Genomic DNA, 14,797 nt, shown 5'->3' on the forward strand with positions numbered 1-14,797 from the left:
GCTGAAGTCTTTGTCCAAGGGAACCATCTGTCCATTCAACACCTATTCACTCTTCTGCGAGGCGTGACAAGTACAATGTCACTCCAAACATGACAGTGATTAATGTATTTGCTTATTTTATTCAGGAATGAACTCGGATGGAGAGACAAGGATGAATTTATAGAAAAGAAAAAGGACCAAGGACCTACAAGTTACGCTATAATGTCCACTTATTTTATTCACTGTTCAATGGTAGAAATTTTAAATAGATGGGGTGTTAGCCAGCCATGGCAACCTAGGAGTAGACAAAGAAGAAAGATGATGGTATGTTTGCTTACCTCCATCTTGGATGGCGCTTCCTCCGAATTGGTCTGTGAATAAGGGCAAACAAGACAGTGGACTAATTACTTTTGACTGTAGCATAAGCAAATAGTTTACTTTCTTTGTCATCAACAAGTAGTCAGTAAGTTGGTGAGTTTCCTATGAGTGCTGTGCAGGCATGCAAAGGATACCGTAATGTTCCATAGTAAAGCTGGACTTATTCCTCTAGAAGCGGATGTCAGGGCTAGGCTTCTATTCACATCAGGTTTCTATTCAAACCAGGTATTTCTATGTGTGTCAACACTAAAGCCAGGCTTACGTACAGAAAGCGTATCTTGAAAATCAGTCTTGTATTCAAAACAGGCTTCTATACATGACAGGCTATTCGGGACATTACAATATTGGAAATCCGTCATTGGGTAGGCATCCATGGAAGTGCTGTAATTGGTCTGCTTTTGACATGAATGACATAGTGTAAAGTAAACTGGCTATGTTCTCTAAGAGCAGTGTGTGTGTGTGTGTGTGAGTGTGTGTGTGCGTGTGTGTGTGTGTGTGTGTGTGTGTGTGTGTGTGTGTGTGTGTGTGTCCCATATGGTGCAGTGGTATGTGCAGTCGATTTTCAATCGAGAGGTTGCAGGTTCAATTCCCGACGATTATGGTCGCACACGTCTTTCTTCTCTTTCTCGGACTCTTCCTGACTTTTCTTTCATTCTCCTGGGTGGTTACCAACAGCCAGTGTATGCCGGAGTATGTGGTGTGGTGTGTGTGTAGAAAAAAGAAAAAAATAGGGATTCACTGGCCAGAAAAAGTCACTTTAAACAGCTGTGTGGTGGATACCAGGCTAAAAATAGTGGCGGTCAATTCATCAGCCTTGCAAGCTGTTGAATGGTGTAATCCCAGCACAAGTTGCTATGTCTAACATAGCTGTTCGCTATCATCGCTTCCGCGATGGGCATGTCTGAGGTGAGGTCTGAGGTGTGTGTGTGTGTGTGTGTGTGTTTGTGTGTGTGTTTGTGTGTGTGTATGTGTGTGTTCCTCCCAACAGCCTTCGGACTCTGTCGATCCTACACCTCGCCTAGTGCTTCCACACCAACATTGTTGCCCATTCCACTGCCCGTCATGTAACCGGTGCTTTCGATCTGCTGCTGGATTTAAACGGCACAATTGCGAGCGTGGCAAGCGACCAACAGCGAGGGAGCGTCTTGAGTTCAAATTCCGCTGTGCGTGCGGCGAGAAATATCGCAGACAGCAGGATCTGCAGCGGCATGAGGCCGGATGTGCTGCCGCGACGCCGTGATGCTATCCCTTTGCTCCCTCCTCATGAGGGCGGCTTAGCCGTTTAACGGCAGCTGTTTGTCAAGATCAAGGTGTGTGTGTGTGTGTGTATGTGTGTGTGCACGTGTGAGGAGACTTACAACAACTGGTGCTGCCGGTTCTGCTGGTAGTAATAATAACTGCAACACAGAAACAAAGATGAAGAATACATGTTGTCAACTCGTGAGGTTGTCATGAATGAGTGGGAAAGTGGTGGTGAGGGTGGGAATGAGTGGAAGAGGAGTGGTGGGAGTAGTAGTATCGGAAGCCTGGAGGGGGAGGAGGAGGAGGAGGAGTAGGAGTAGGAGGAGGAGGAGGAGGAGGAGGAGAAGAGGGAGGAGGACAAGGGGGACAAGGAGGAGGAGGAGGGGGAGGAGGCGGAGGAGGAGGAGGAGATCGCAGTGGCAGAGAAAGAGTATAATGGCAAGGAGTGAGTGACCGCCACTAATAACACTAATTACACTAATAACCCTCATCTATACTACACAGCTTTAATAATATTGAAGTGGTTTTCTGGTTAGTTAATACACACGCTCACCTCTTCTTGATGTCTAATGGTGGCACACAGGGATAGTACAGACTTCAGCTGACCGTTTACAAGATCTGCACGCAAAAATGAAAATACAGCAACTATCTGATCAGCAGAGAGATCAAATGTCGCTACTTGAAGCAGCGGAATTACTTACTTGTCTTGCTTGGCACGAGTTGTATCGTTCTTCACATGAACACCCATAGAATCACATTAGTAATGTAGATAGACTGATAATAGGCACAGGGCCAATAGGTATGGAAAGAGTACCGGAATTAGTGCGATGCTGCAGTGCAACCTGCATGAACCATTTGAAATTGGTAACATAGGCATGCTAGTGTATCCTGGATTCCGGGATTATGTGCCGCACCAAACACAAGCCTTCGGAATGCAATCACCATTCTCCGAGTCTTCGTCTGGGAGGTGAAACGTCATACCTAATCACTACTTTTGGTTTGCACTAAGTTGTGCGAAAGTACCTTGAAAGGACATTTAAAAGAGTACAAGCCATCGCAGCGCAAATCAGATTTTGGCTCGACTTTTGGCAAAAAAAAGTAAGGTTTGTAAGGTACACAATGATGAGCATTGTTATGACAGCACAGCGGCAATCATGACTACCAACACAGTATTCCAGGGTCACGGCTTACCATCTGGTTTGATGCCGGTTGTGTCAATGCCCTTGTCCGTGATGAACTGCAGACAGGCCTTGAGATTCTCAGCACGTTGTAATCTCAGAATGGGTCTGGCATGAACTCCTGGAATAGGGGATCCACCTGCCATGCACGTACAATACAATCTCTTAGAAATGCATGTCCACATCCAATAGTTAGTAAGTTGGTATACATGTGCTAGTATTGATGGAGTGACACAACAATAGATAACATCAAACACATCCTCTTAACTTTTCCTTGTGCATTCCTACCAGAGGCCAGTACAATGCTGCATTGCAACACCGTAATTCCTTCACAATAGCCACATTGACAGGGAGTGTGAGAATGCCAGAAAACCAGAACGGAAATATGATCTTCAGTGACATATGTAGCCGGATATCAGACTGAGTGCGCTGCCAACTCGTCGGTGACATGTGATGCAGCTTCGTAGATCTACATTATGTCATTCGGTGTCTGTTATGGATTTACTCAGACAAGAGAGTGGTTAGGCTCGTACCAACACAACATCGCACAGAGCAGAATCACTAGTGAGGATACTCCATAGTACCAGTACAATGTACTTCGAAGTAATAGCTCTACTTATTTAGTAAATCTCTACTTAGCCTACTAGCCAGTACATTGTACTACATCGAGGTGTGACTGGTAATGTTGTCTATGTGGGCTTCGCTAAAATGTTCAATGTACAATGTAGGTCGACAACGAGACATTAAATTTACACGCGTATGTGTATCCTCTTGTTGTGGACATATCCAGCTCTCAGCGAGTAGTCAACATAAGGAGACAAAGACATGGATGCCTAGTCATGCAATGGCGGGGAGGCAGTACGATGTCATGCGGATATTTGACCACTCCCCTTTTCTGGCACCGTCCGCGTTCTGATAATGACCACGGAGCGTGACTTGCGGTCGAAACAAAAGCATGTTTCCATAAGTGCGGGCTGCTACGATAGACACACCGCTGTCCCAACACACATAACGTTAACACAGACTCAGTCATTTTAGTGATATCGCCCTTGCTAGTTACTTAGATCTACGGAGGCTGTGCTAGTCGCAGGCACAAACCTATTCAACTAAGGACAGTCTAATAGTTGGTAGTACGGGAAGGAAGTAAAATCATCCAATACTAGTAGTAGGTCTCAGACTTACTCAGGCCTTGGAGCACCGTGGGCAAAGTAATACCGTCTGCGAACGCTCTCCGCACGTCGATAACAGCACGCTTCTCGCTGTTGGCCTTCTTCAGAGTTCTGTTGATCCACGCCAAGGCTTCCTACAGCCGCGCACACAGCCACGTGAAAATGCACGGCAACAACAGCAAAGGCAACACACGCTGAGCGCTGAACGGGCCGAGTCATCGGTCCAGACTCCAGGTCCACGCGTACTCGAGTAGCAGCTACATGCAGTGAGCGCCAGATTAGGAAACTCTTCCGCAAACCGCTGGACTTGCCTGTGTTATTCTTATTATTGGTACGTTTTACGGTTACACATTCCAGAAGGCGAGGCACTTGCATCGCACTCGCAGTCAGTCACCTACCTAGTTCAGCGTTTATACGACTCCCTGGTTCGACCTAGCACATGCACAGAGCACCATGGTACACAGTCGACCACAGGCACACGTCCACGTCCCGTCCGCGGGCTGATTCTTGATGTTTTACTTTCACAGGTGGTCTGCTCCTAGATTCTGCTGCGCATCTACCTGAGCCTGAGCCTGAGGACAGACTGTCAGTAAGGTTGTGTGCAGTCGATGTGAATGCCTAGGTCCTGGGTAGTACTAGTACTGAGTAGATCTACGTACGAGGACTTGGTAGTCGGGTAATTGGCCAGAGGATCCAAGAAGTGATCTTTGACTTTTTGACCAGGAAACGGGTATTCGTTAGCGTTCAATGCATATCTGCCAAGTCGTGCCACAATGACAACCACTCAGAGTCACAAGTCACATTCCTCGGCTTGGTGGTGTACATGATGGTAGACCTATCTGAGTATCTCATATCTGCTATACTAGCTGCATGCAGAAAATCATCCTGCTTATTCACTCTCACGGTACGTACTTTTTAGCTTGTGATTGTGTCTGTGTTGGAGCACTTCACACCCAGGCATGCAGGCATATCTAAAACAGCATTCTTCAACCACTATTATGACTGTATTCACTTATTCGTCTACTCCACTCAAGGTTCAAGGATGTTCTGTCACCCAGCTGGTGTCGCTGGACGCACATACGTACCTGTACATGGCCATATGCTAGGCCTATCTCAGTATCTGACACATCACCGGCGATGGATGTCTGGAAGATTATTATTAGTGTAGTAAGCTAAATACTCTGCCTGTGGTGGTGTGGGCCTACAATGTATTGTACAAACCTGAACTTCGAAAACTGACCAACTCCTACTGTCCTAGACTCAGATCCAACCGCCAGTGCCGGCCTTTTAGTTGTGCAATCATGTACATGTATGTGTATGTCCCTAAACGGCCTAAACGCTGCGCTCCCTTGAACGCCCAGAAGAATATTGTTGTGCCAGGATTGCAATTAACTAGTTAGTTTGCAACCAGTGGTGACACCACAGGCACAGGTACGTGAAGCATCACGCAAGGACATCATTCTTCCATTCTCAATGCATGACCAGTCTCGAGTTGGTCTCATATCCATGCACTACATCATTACATGTAGTACTAGTAACCTGTTGTGTTGAGTGCAGGTAAGCATCTCTCTCTGTCTCTCTCTGTCTCTCTCTGGGCTGTTTCAAACACCATACATGGGCAGCATGGCATGGTCACGGAGTTGTAGTATACATCATTACATGTACATCATCACGGTATGGCGGAATGTCCCACAAGTCCATTTGTTCAACATAATTCTATTGATTGAGTATTCACATGCAATTGCAGCTCACCTGTAGTATGTTCGTAAGTAAGTTAGTTAGAGCCAACCCACACTATCTATAATAATACCATACCATAGATGGGACGAGTATAACACGACTCCCTGGTTCAAGTAGAGGACACCCGGTACCTGGCCGCAGCCATGCGCGCCACCGGTCAGCAGGGTCAACAGGGTCAGCAAGGTCATGCCAAGGTGTGACATTTCGCGCAGTCGCAAACGCACATACACATACTCACTCTCACTCTCAGTGTCTCAGTCAGTCAGTTATCAACACGATCTGCCGGATAGTCACCATGGCTACGTGTGTCTCTAACAACAACAAAAAACTAACTAACTGTACAGTGTACTTATATTTATAAGTACATCATTACATGTAATTACTAGTATAAGTACAGCAGTCATGGTTCAAGACTCCAGCGGCCCGGAGACCGAATCATTCACTATTGTTTCCACGGTTACGATTATCGTGATCAGTTTCGTGAGCTACTGTACATAATAGTCATGTAGACTGGCAATCTGGCAAAACGGGTAGCAAAGCTAAAGCAAAGACCACCAAGATCGACACAATCATATTTGTGGAGCATGGGATACAATGTCATGTACATGTAGATCTACCAGCTTACCTCACCTACATGTACATGTACACAACAGTGCTGGCAACTGAAATCCGACCCCCTTGCCGGGGCGGCACCCCGGCAAGGGGGTCGGATTTCAGTTGCCAGCACTGTACGTAGATCTACATGTACATGGCTAGCCAGCCGAGCTGCGGTGTGGACGTGTGGTGCAGACTGCAGTGCATGCAGTGCAGGCAGCAGATCTACCGGGCATGCAGGCATAAAAAGGACGTCGACTCTTACCTCGCACTCTACGCCGATGCGTCCTCTGGCCTTGGTCGGGAACGCCGAGGCAGGAGCAGATTGCCTTCTTCCGCCAATGCCAGTGCCGATGCCAATACTTGCACTGTCCATGGCATTAGAAACACGTGTTTCACCAGAAGATCTGATATCTGCAGCAGCAGTCAGACCGAACGAGTTGGTGGCTGGTACATAGGCACTAGTTTTGCGCAGCCCACGGGCATCGCTGAAACCCCGCGCTCCTAACAAAGGCGAGCTGCTGGACGGGAGGCTGCTCGGTATCGCGTTCAGTTTCTTGTCAAGCCCCTGCAAGCCAACGAAGAAAAGAAGACGGAAGCGCTGTCAGAAAGAAGTGAGCAAAAACAAACAACTAACTTACATGTACAAGTAACAGTTACATGACATTCCAATTATTTCCTGTCACCGAACGTCACACTTCCGTAACACCACCACAGTGGACGACAATCAAGTACTGGAATCAAACTGTTTGTGCCTCCTCCTTGCACAGCATCCCATATCCGTGAGATTCATGTGCCAGTTCGTATTGTGGAGAAGTCTCGATATGGCAGCACAGCTCACAGTACTATAAATAAATATCCATTTTGCACGCAGCAGTGCTGGTATTTAGATCGAATACGTTCCTGGATTAGTAGTGTGATCATGGCGTCTGGCTGTCGTCGGTGTAATGCTGCACTACAGTGCGTTTTTTTATAATAGACTCTGAAAACCTTGAGAACGTACTCAAGGGCACTTTTGAGAAAATGTCATGCGAGTTGCGTCACGAAAATCTGCGCGCGAAATTCGAAAAACCAGGTGTGACTCGTGGCATTTCGCCATCTTGTTCAGAGTGTCATTCGAGCTCCTTGCCTCGTGGCCGGAGGAATCATTTTTGTTGCTGACTGCTCTGTGGCCCTATTTTGCTTTTTCTCGAGTGTCTTTTCGTTCGTGGCAACTAACTTGTTCTCTCGACATGCCACATAATTATAACAAAACGCGAACGGGCCATGGTACATGGTGGTGTCTGTTTTACAATTTTTTGCGAAGACGAGGAGAACAATGGCTGGGCATCGAATTGGTCCCAAGTATTCCACTCGTCATGCTGCTGTTGCGTCAGCATTTCCACCATGAACAGATGTACCAGGGATGCTGACGGCGAAAATCAGCGTGCTGCGTTGGCCTTGTCTGTCTCCAGTGATGAAGGCAACGAGAGTGACAATCCCCGATGTGAGACTCGTGCCATGAAACCACTCAACCCTGACGGATTTGCTTTGGACTGTATAAGAAGTAATTTACGGATTCTATGCTGCGAAGGAGGACCCAACACTAGACAAAGTTCCTGCTCGCTGCAGAGAAACCATCGACGATTTTCCAGACATGAGCAAAACTAGCTCTTGGATAATGTTGCGTTCCATGGGATTCCAGTGTGGCAAGACCAGAGGTATCACACAAATAATGATGGAACAGCACAGGATTGAGTCATGGCGGCATCGCTACCTGTGAGACATACCTGGATGAGACGTGGGTCAATGCGCGTCACACAGTTACTAGGAGGTGGTACGACAATGGTGACAGGAGTGTATAGGCAAGCAACCAAATGAAGCACCATCAGGTAAAGGCAAGCGCGTTATTGTTCTGCATACTGGTGGACGGGACAGATTCGTGAAAAACTGCGCCGATGTGTTCGTGACTGGAGACCGACGAGGCCAACGCCAACGATGATATACGTCGTCGGCTGTCCGAGCACATCTGTTCACTGTGTAATACTGTCGTCACAAGTGCAACACAAAACACGGAATTATTGGGGCCGTTTCGTTCCTCGCTGGTCTTCTACTATTCGCAGATGTTGAACCAGACACAATTGTGACCTATTTGCATTGTGTGTGTGTGTGTTTGTGTGTTTGTAAAACTGCTCATGCTTCCTTTTTGTTAGTCTCTTTATGGGAGCTGTGTGAATTCCCTTTGTGATTTGTTGTGGTGTTTGAATTTTCACTGCATTCTTTCAGGGATCGAGGGAAGTTTCCTACACCCATGCTGGAATGTTTTGATTTATTGAGCTAATTGCAATACAGGATTTGAATTATTCTGTACAGTTTGCCACAATAAGTCGTGAAAAGCCACGACTCACTGGTTTCCTACAAAGGTTAGGAGAACTGCAGACAGCAGTGCACAACTGCACAGCCATGTGCATGTACATGTACATGTACATGCATGCGCTCTACAGTATACCGAAAAAGAAAAGAAAAAAAAGAATCAAGATGAACTGTACTGGATTCGAACCCATGCCGGGCACCATGCAAGTGATGAGCTTTCCTGGCTAAAACTTCCGTTTTAAAAATCAAAATCCACTGAAAACCATTTAAAACTGGATTTCCAGCCGAAACCCGGCCGAATATCTAACTTTGACAATTATTATTATTCCGACTCCCAAACTTAATTTTCTTCGATCCAAGACCCACACAAACGCAGCTGTGAAGAAAAAATTTCAAATTTGGAATGAGAACAAACTAAAAAATCAAAATCGACAATGGTCTGTTATAAAAAAACGCACTGTAGACTAGAACTTAGAAGTAGAAGAAGAAGACTGCATGCTGTACACCAGGTACACAGACTGATAGTGATAAATAATTGTAGATCTACAATGTACATTGGTACGGGGTGGTGTCGGAACTAACGTTACTTGACGGACGGCAGTACATGTATTATTAATTTATTATTACCAGTGCTATCAGTACTTATGAGCAATCTACAACGTCTTGTCGGGTTAGTGTCCTCGTAGATAAACTCTTGTCTGATTCCTCATTATTACTCGGATGGATATCAGGAAATAGAGTAAAGGAGAGCAGCGTATAGAACGGAGAGCGAGCCAGCGGCACTGATGTGGCACTTGAAGAGGGCACAATATTCAATAATGACATTATCATTATGCTCTCGGTGTAAACATGGTTATAAGATGGAGTTCCATGCCATGCTTATACATGACTGTACATACAGTATTAGATAATCCAATACTAGTACGTGTACGTGTACATGTAAGTGGAGTTTCCATGGTTTTAAAAACTGTGTCACCGTCGACCACTGGGTACTACTACTATCACGACCGTGTGGCAACTGTGTTGCTCTCTTCGCCTCCAAAGAGACAGATCAACACCATGCCATGGCTGGCTATCGCCCCCTCCCTCCATATTGGCCTATATAGGGCTTGAAAGTGATGACGTCAAAACGGCCAGGGAGTAGTAAGTTGTCATCAGATTTCTATTTTTGGATCCACTAAGGTGTGACTTTGCTATTGCCTAAGTATGTGGGTGCATAGCAACCCACTCATGTCGCATGCAGGTGTGACTTTTATTTCGCCACCAGTTGTAACCCCGCCCCCAGTAGCCAAATCAGTCAGTTTCACTGGTTACATCACCTTGCTGAGAGTAAGACGGCTTGAAATGTGCTTGGATCCATACAAAAGCTGGATCCAAGTGGATCCAATTTTTGAATTTTTGAAATTGTTGCTATGCTGTGACGTAGCACTTTCAAGCCCTATTCTCTGGCCACGGAAGGTGAAATAAATAAATATCACACTTTCTCGCCAGGCCAGGCGCTGCAGAGAATGCAGAAGTCGAGAGGATCTACTGAGGAGAGGGGTAGGGTGGTATGGCCATGGGTCAGCTGATAGGTGTAATGTTAGCAACAATACTACAATAGTCAGCTGTACTAGTATTTGCAACTGAAAAAGAAAGAAAAGTGCATTCGCTCCACGTCATGTACATGATATTGCTGTTATCATTCAGTTAACTTATGGCCCGGTGACTACTACCATGTGCTAGTAATTTACTGGCTTGACCTACTCAGTATCTTGTGTTTGAACGATACTAGAAGCCCAATATTGGCACTATTTCGTCAAAACGGCTGGTAATGAATGAATCAGGTTGATTAGCCAAAGTAGTTCCCAGGCTAGAGTTCTCTTTTCAGTGTTGCTCACACATCCTTCGGCAATTACCGCTACAGACAGGATGGGTCATATTGGTTCTGATACAGGGGACTCCCATAACGGATTCAGACACACATACCGGTATGAGTGGGGGAATCATGTGATATTTCATGATATCCACCCTGCCTGATCAGGTCAGTCATACTGGCACCAGTTAGGTATCACCGTATGCCACATGTACATGTACATGTACCTGTAGGTGCCAGAGGTTATTGGTGTTACCTCCATGTCCCAGGATACTAGTCTGTGCACAGCGCGCGATGTGTACATGTGGTTATGTGGTTATGCATGTATTTTGTTCTGGCACGTAGACACACAACAACACTGCAGACAATGTTCAATGAACTAAGCTTCATGTACACGACGATTGTGTAAAGCGGTTGATGCTAACGCAATGGTTCATACAACCTAATTATCCCGGACCCATGGACCAACAAGCACGCTGTACTGCATCAGCGAGTAGACTGAAATGGTCAATATGCCAATACTGTAAATTACTACACTGTACTATAGTATAGTTCTGACCTGTAATTCGCCTGAACCTGGATTAGAAGCATCTGCGTCTTCCAGAATACCACTGGAGCGCCTCGACGCAGAGAGGATAGTGTTCTTGGACAGCGCCGACATTCTTGGTCAGTTCAGATTGGCAACAGAATACCTACGAGCATACATGGAAATGCACGTACTCCGGACACAAATCTATGAAGGTAGCGATTCCCGCCGAACGCCCTCTTTAGTAGTTCTATCAATGAGCGAGACGACTAGTGAGTCGTCTGCAACTATAATCTTCAATGCGTTAGTTTTTCGTACACGGCCGTCTCAGCTGCATATCGGAGGACAACACGAAGAAGGAATACGGGACCTCCTGCGCGTTCTAGGCGGCCAACGGCTATTTGTCTGTGGAAGCTCCATGGAAAGATAACGTCAATTCATTCTGTCTGCATGTCAGTTCCACTGAAGAGCTTGGTGGTTATATTTATAAGATCCAATGAGGTATGAGCTACTACTATGTAGCTACTGACTGTATCTACCACCACTACGTGTAGTCTTTGAAGTCTGACTGTGTGATGGCGCGAGTCATTGTAACTGCATAATGAGAGTACATAATCCCATACCCGAAGACTTGTCAAGATACTGGGATATGTAGCCTCTTACATGTATCTCAGACTCTTGCAGTCTTGGCACAACACGCATTATTCTGGGAGGCTATGGACAGATATTTGACCACCCAGGTGCTGAGTGGTGACAAGTAAACCAGCTTTGACACCGTGTGAACCAACTTCAAATCCCCACAGCCATGTCACGTGAAAGGGGTTTATGGCTTCATGCAACAGGGTAACCATGGTAACAGTCAGTGAAATAATTATGGTGGTAAAGACCTGGACCCTGACTAAACTACATGTAATTGTTTTCTTGTTATCCAAATTCAAGTATTGTATCACGTCTTGGGGATCACCGGGATGACTAGTATGGGACGTTAACCTATGAGACAAGAGGCCGTGAAAATCACCTCCTTTCTATTTGGCCTCATCGAACGCCATCTGAAGAGTCAAACTGCAAAAAGTCCAAAGCATAATACAATCATGTGCAAGTAGTACTGAAAGGGAGCAGACATTATTTCAAGTACATGTACATGTAGGTCTGCGACGTTTCGTTGAATCATGGAATGCAGATACAATTACTTCGAAATAGAATTCTACACACCTGAAGAGACATTGCACACTAACTTTCATATTCCAATAATCTCCCCCCCCCCCAGCCGGAGTAAAGATGCTCGTTCGTTATCTGGGTTCGAGGATGATTCGTAAGAGATATCAAGACTCAAGAGTGCAATGAACGTTTTTTTTGATTTTTTTCCTCTATCATGCTTACATGTACATGTACTGTAACCCCCTAGGCCCTTGCTCTTGCTATTATCAGAGTATTGTAGTCCGACAGGGACGACAGGGAGTAGCAACATACCAGGTATTCGTCACTTAGGACTACTCCCTGATAAGGTTCCTCGGAGACAAAAATTGATACACGTCAAAAAAAAGTATGTGTGCATGTGCATGCTTTATAATAATGCTTGACTTTTCAATATCAAGCAATGGGTGTGGCAGGCCTGAGCAAGCTACAAAACGCCTATCCCTTCACACCTTTGACCAGTCTCTGTCCATTCTTGAGCATTTCTGGATCTTGGGCTTTATTTTGTGGTTTCTTAACACTTGCCGCCTTTCCTTTCCTTTCTTTCTCAAGTTGCTTCTTCCCGGCTTCTTATTATGATATTCGCCTTTATGTTATTGGGCCCAGTTCCGCTTTAACGGTGCGAAGTGAATTAAAGTAAACGTCAACTGACTAAGAAACAAAATAGTAATAAGACTTGGAAGAGGACAAACTTCAGTTCAGGCTCTTCGCCAGCAGCATTCAGAGTTTTGAAAGTTTCCCACGAGCAGCATTCAGAGTTTTGAAAGTTTCCCACGAGCAACCGTGATTAGTTTCGTGCCTTTCATGTCTTACTTTCATAGATACTAGCAAGAGTAACCAATGTACTCTTGATACTAGTAGAGGCAAAAAGAAAATGAATGCCTCTTATTTGAAACTCGGATGTTGAGCCATTAATAAATCTTTGATATTTATGACCCACCCAAGTTGGGTGGTGTGCTGTATATAGTATCCAGTTACAGTGATGGAGAGTTACTCTTAACTCGTATCCATATGTCCATTTCCTTTTCACAATGCCTCTTATTATTATTATTAGAACTTAGAAGTTGCGACTTCAGGACTATTATTATTAGAAAAGAAAAAGGACATATGTCCACCGCGTTATGTCCAACAGTTGAAAGTCCTTGAGGCAGTTTGTACATGTATACGGATTCATAAGCCTGTTTTGTGTAAGCAGAAAGAGCACGTTGTTGCACTGAAGTTGTATTCGTAGGTTGACACTTCGTTCAGTGCCTTCTCGCCTTTGGTTATGTAATCTTGTTACCTTTTTTGCATTTCCTCTAGTGGTTTTATTGCACTTGTATCTTGATGTTATTTCTAACACCTTTCTATTTACAGTACATTATGTTATTATTATTTGAAACTCGGATGTTGAGCCATAAATATATGTAGAAAGGAAAAGGACATAAGGATACGAGTTAAGAGTAACTCTCCATCACTGTAACTGGATACTATAATTATACAGTCAGAAAGTGCAATAACTAGGCACACAACTGACAAGAGTACTGAGACATTCGACGTCACCTGACACCTAGCTTCAACACATCTCCGTAGCGCTAACCGACAGTAACAATCGACATTCTTTGTTCCGTTGGGACTGTAGCTTTTGCTCGTTTTCGTTGCGCTTGCCTTCCTCTCTTTGGTCTTTCCATAACCTTGAACCTTCCAAGTAACTAGTTGGAAGGCTGTCGGTTAGCGCTACGGAGATGTGTTGAAGCTAGGTGTCAGGACGTCGAATGTCTCAGTACTCTTGTCAGGTGTGTGCCTCAGAGCTGAGTTATTGCACTTTCTGACTGTATATTAGTATCCAGTTACAGTGATGGAGAGTTACTCTTAACTCGTATCCTTATGTCCTTTCCTTTCTACAGTTATTATTATTATTATTATTTAAATTTTGAATAGGGCAACCCCCACAGGCCTAAGGCCTTTTTACAGGGTACCCTATGTGGTCACGTACAGATTTGCGGACTAGTGAAAGCGAGGAGCAAGAGCGAATGTCAGCTGGAAGAGCGGTATTATATTTTACTTCGAGTGTTCATGTTAGCACCTACATGTATATCATGGTACAAACAAGGCCGGTCCTGGAAGCTCGAGGTAGAGTGCTCAATGTACGAATGTACAGAGCAATACACACACAACAGAGGCGAAAGGCTGTGTTAGCTGTAACTTAAAGTTTCACGCATCGAGCGATCATCAGACAGCAGCATTCACTATCGAATTCTCTACGAGCAGGCCTAGATATTTGATGCTAGTGTGGAAGTTAGTGCATATGTGCGAAGTGAAGACGTGGCATTGGGACAATGGTATTGAGTTGTTTTGTGAGAGTTAACGGATAAAGGTGAGAATAGAGGCGATAACAGGGCAGTAAGCGGTGTCCCCTATGCCTTGCTGAGAAACTGGAGATCCTGGAAGCAGACAAAACGGTCAACATCAACAAAAGGTCGGAGTTGGTGTCGAAATGCAGACACGAGAACAAGTATTACTTGTCCAGGTTCTCCGGGCCATCAGTTACGTGAGTTTTTCGACATGGCGCAACCTGCACCAGGTTTTGCGCCATGGTGCTTTCTCTCTC

The 14,797-nt window shown here is 45.2% G+C and overlaps 1 protein-coding gene across 1 annotated transcript in view; it reads right to left on the bottom strand.

Annotated features, from left to right (window-relative positions):
• LOC135806517 (serine-rich adhesin for platelets-like) overlaps window positions 1-11,477 on the bottom strand; it is a 30,068-nt gene extending 18,591 nt beyond the window's left edge. Inside the window, exons 1-7 of the mRNA XM_065320709.1 lie at window positions 11,047-11,477; window positions 6,546-6,848; window positions 3,960-4,080; window positions 2,791-2,916; window positions 2,153-2,217; window positions 1,716-1,754; window positions 318-350 (exon numbers count right to left, since the gene is read on the bottom strand). Of these exons, the coding sequence (XP_065176781.1) occupies window positions 318-350; window positions 1,716-1,754; window positions 2,153-2,217; window positions 2,791-2,916; window positions 3,960-4,080; window positions 6,546-6,848; window positions 11,047-11,148 (789 nt within the window). The 5' untranslated portion in view covers window positions 11,149-11,477. The remainder of the gene's footprint in view (window positions 1-317; window positions 351-1,715; window positions 1,755-2,152; window positions 2,218-2,790; window positions 2,917-3,959; window positions 4,081-6,545; window positions 6,849-11,046) is intronic.
• Between the last annotated feature and the right edge of the window lie 3,320 nt (window positions 11,478-14,797).

This window comes from Sycon ciliatum, chromosome 1, assembly GCF_964019385.1.
Source record: "Sycon ciliatum chromosome 1, ocSycCili1.1, whole genome shotgun sequence".
Classification (NCBI taxonomy): Eukaryota; Metazoa; Porifera; class Calcarea; order Leucosolenida; family Sycettidae; genus Sycon; species Sycon ciliatum.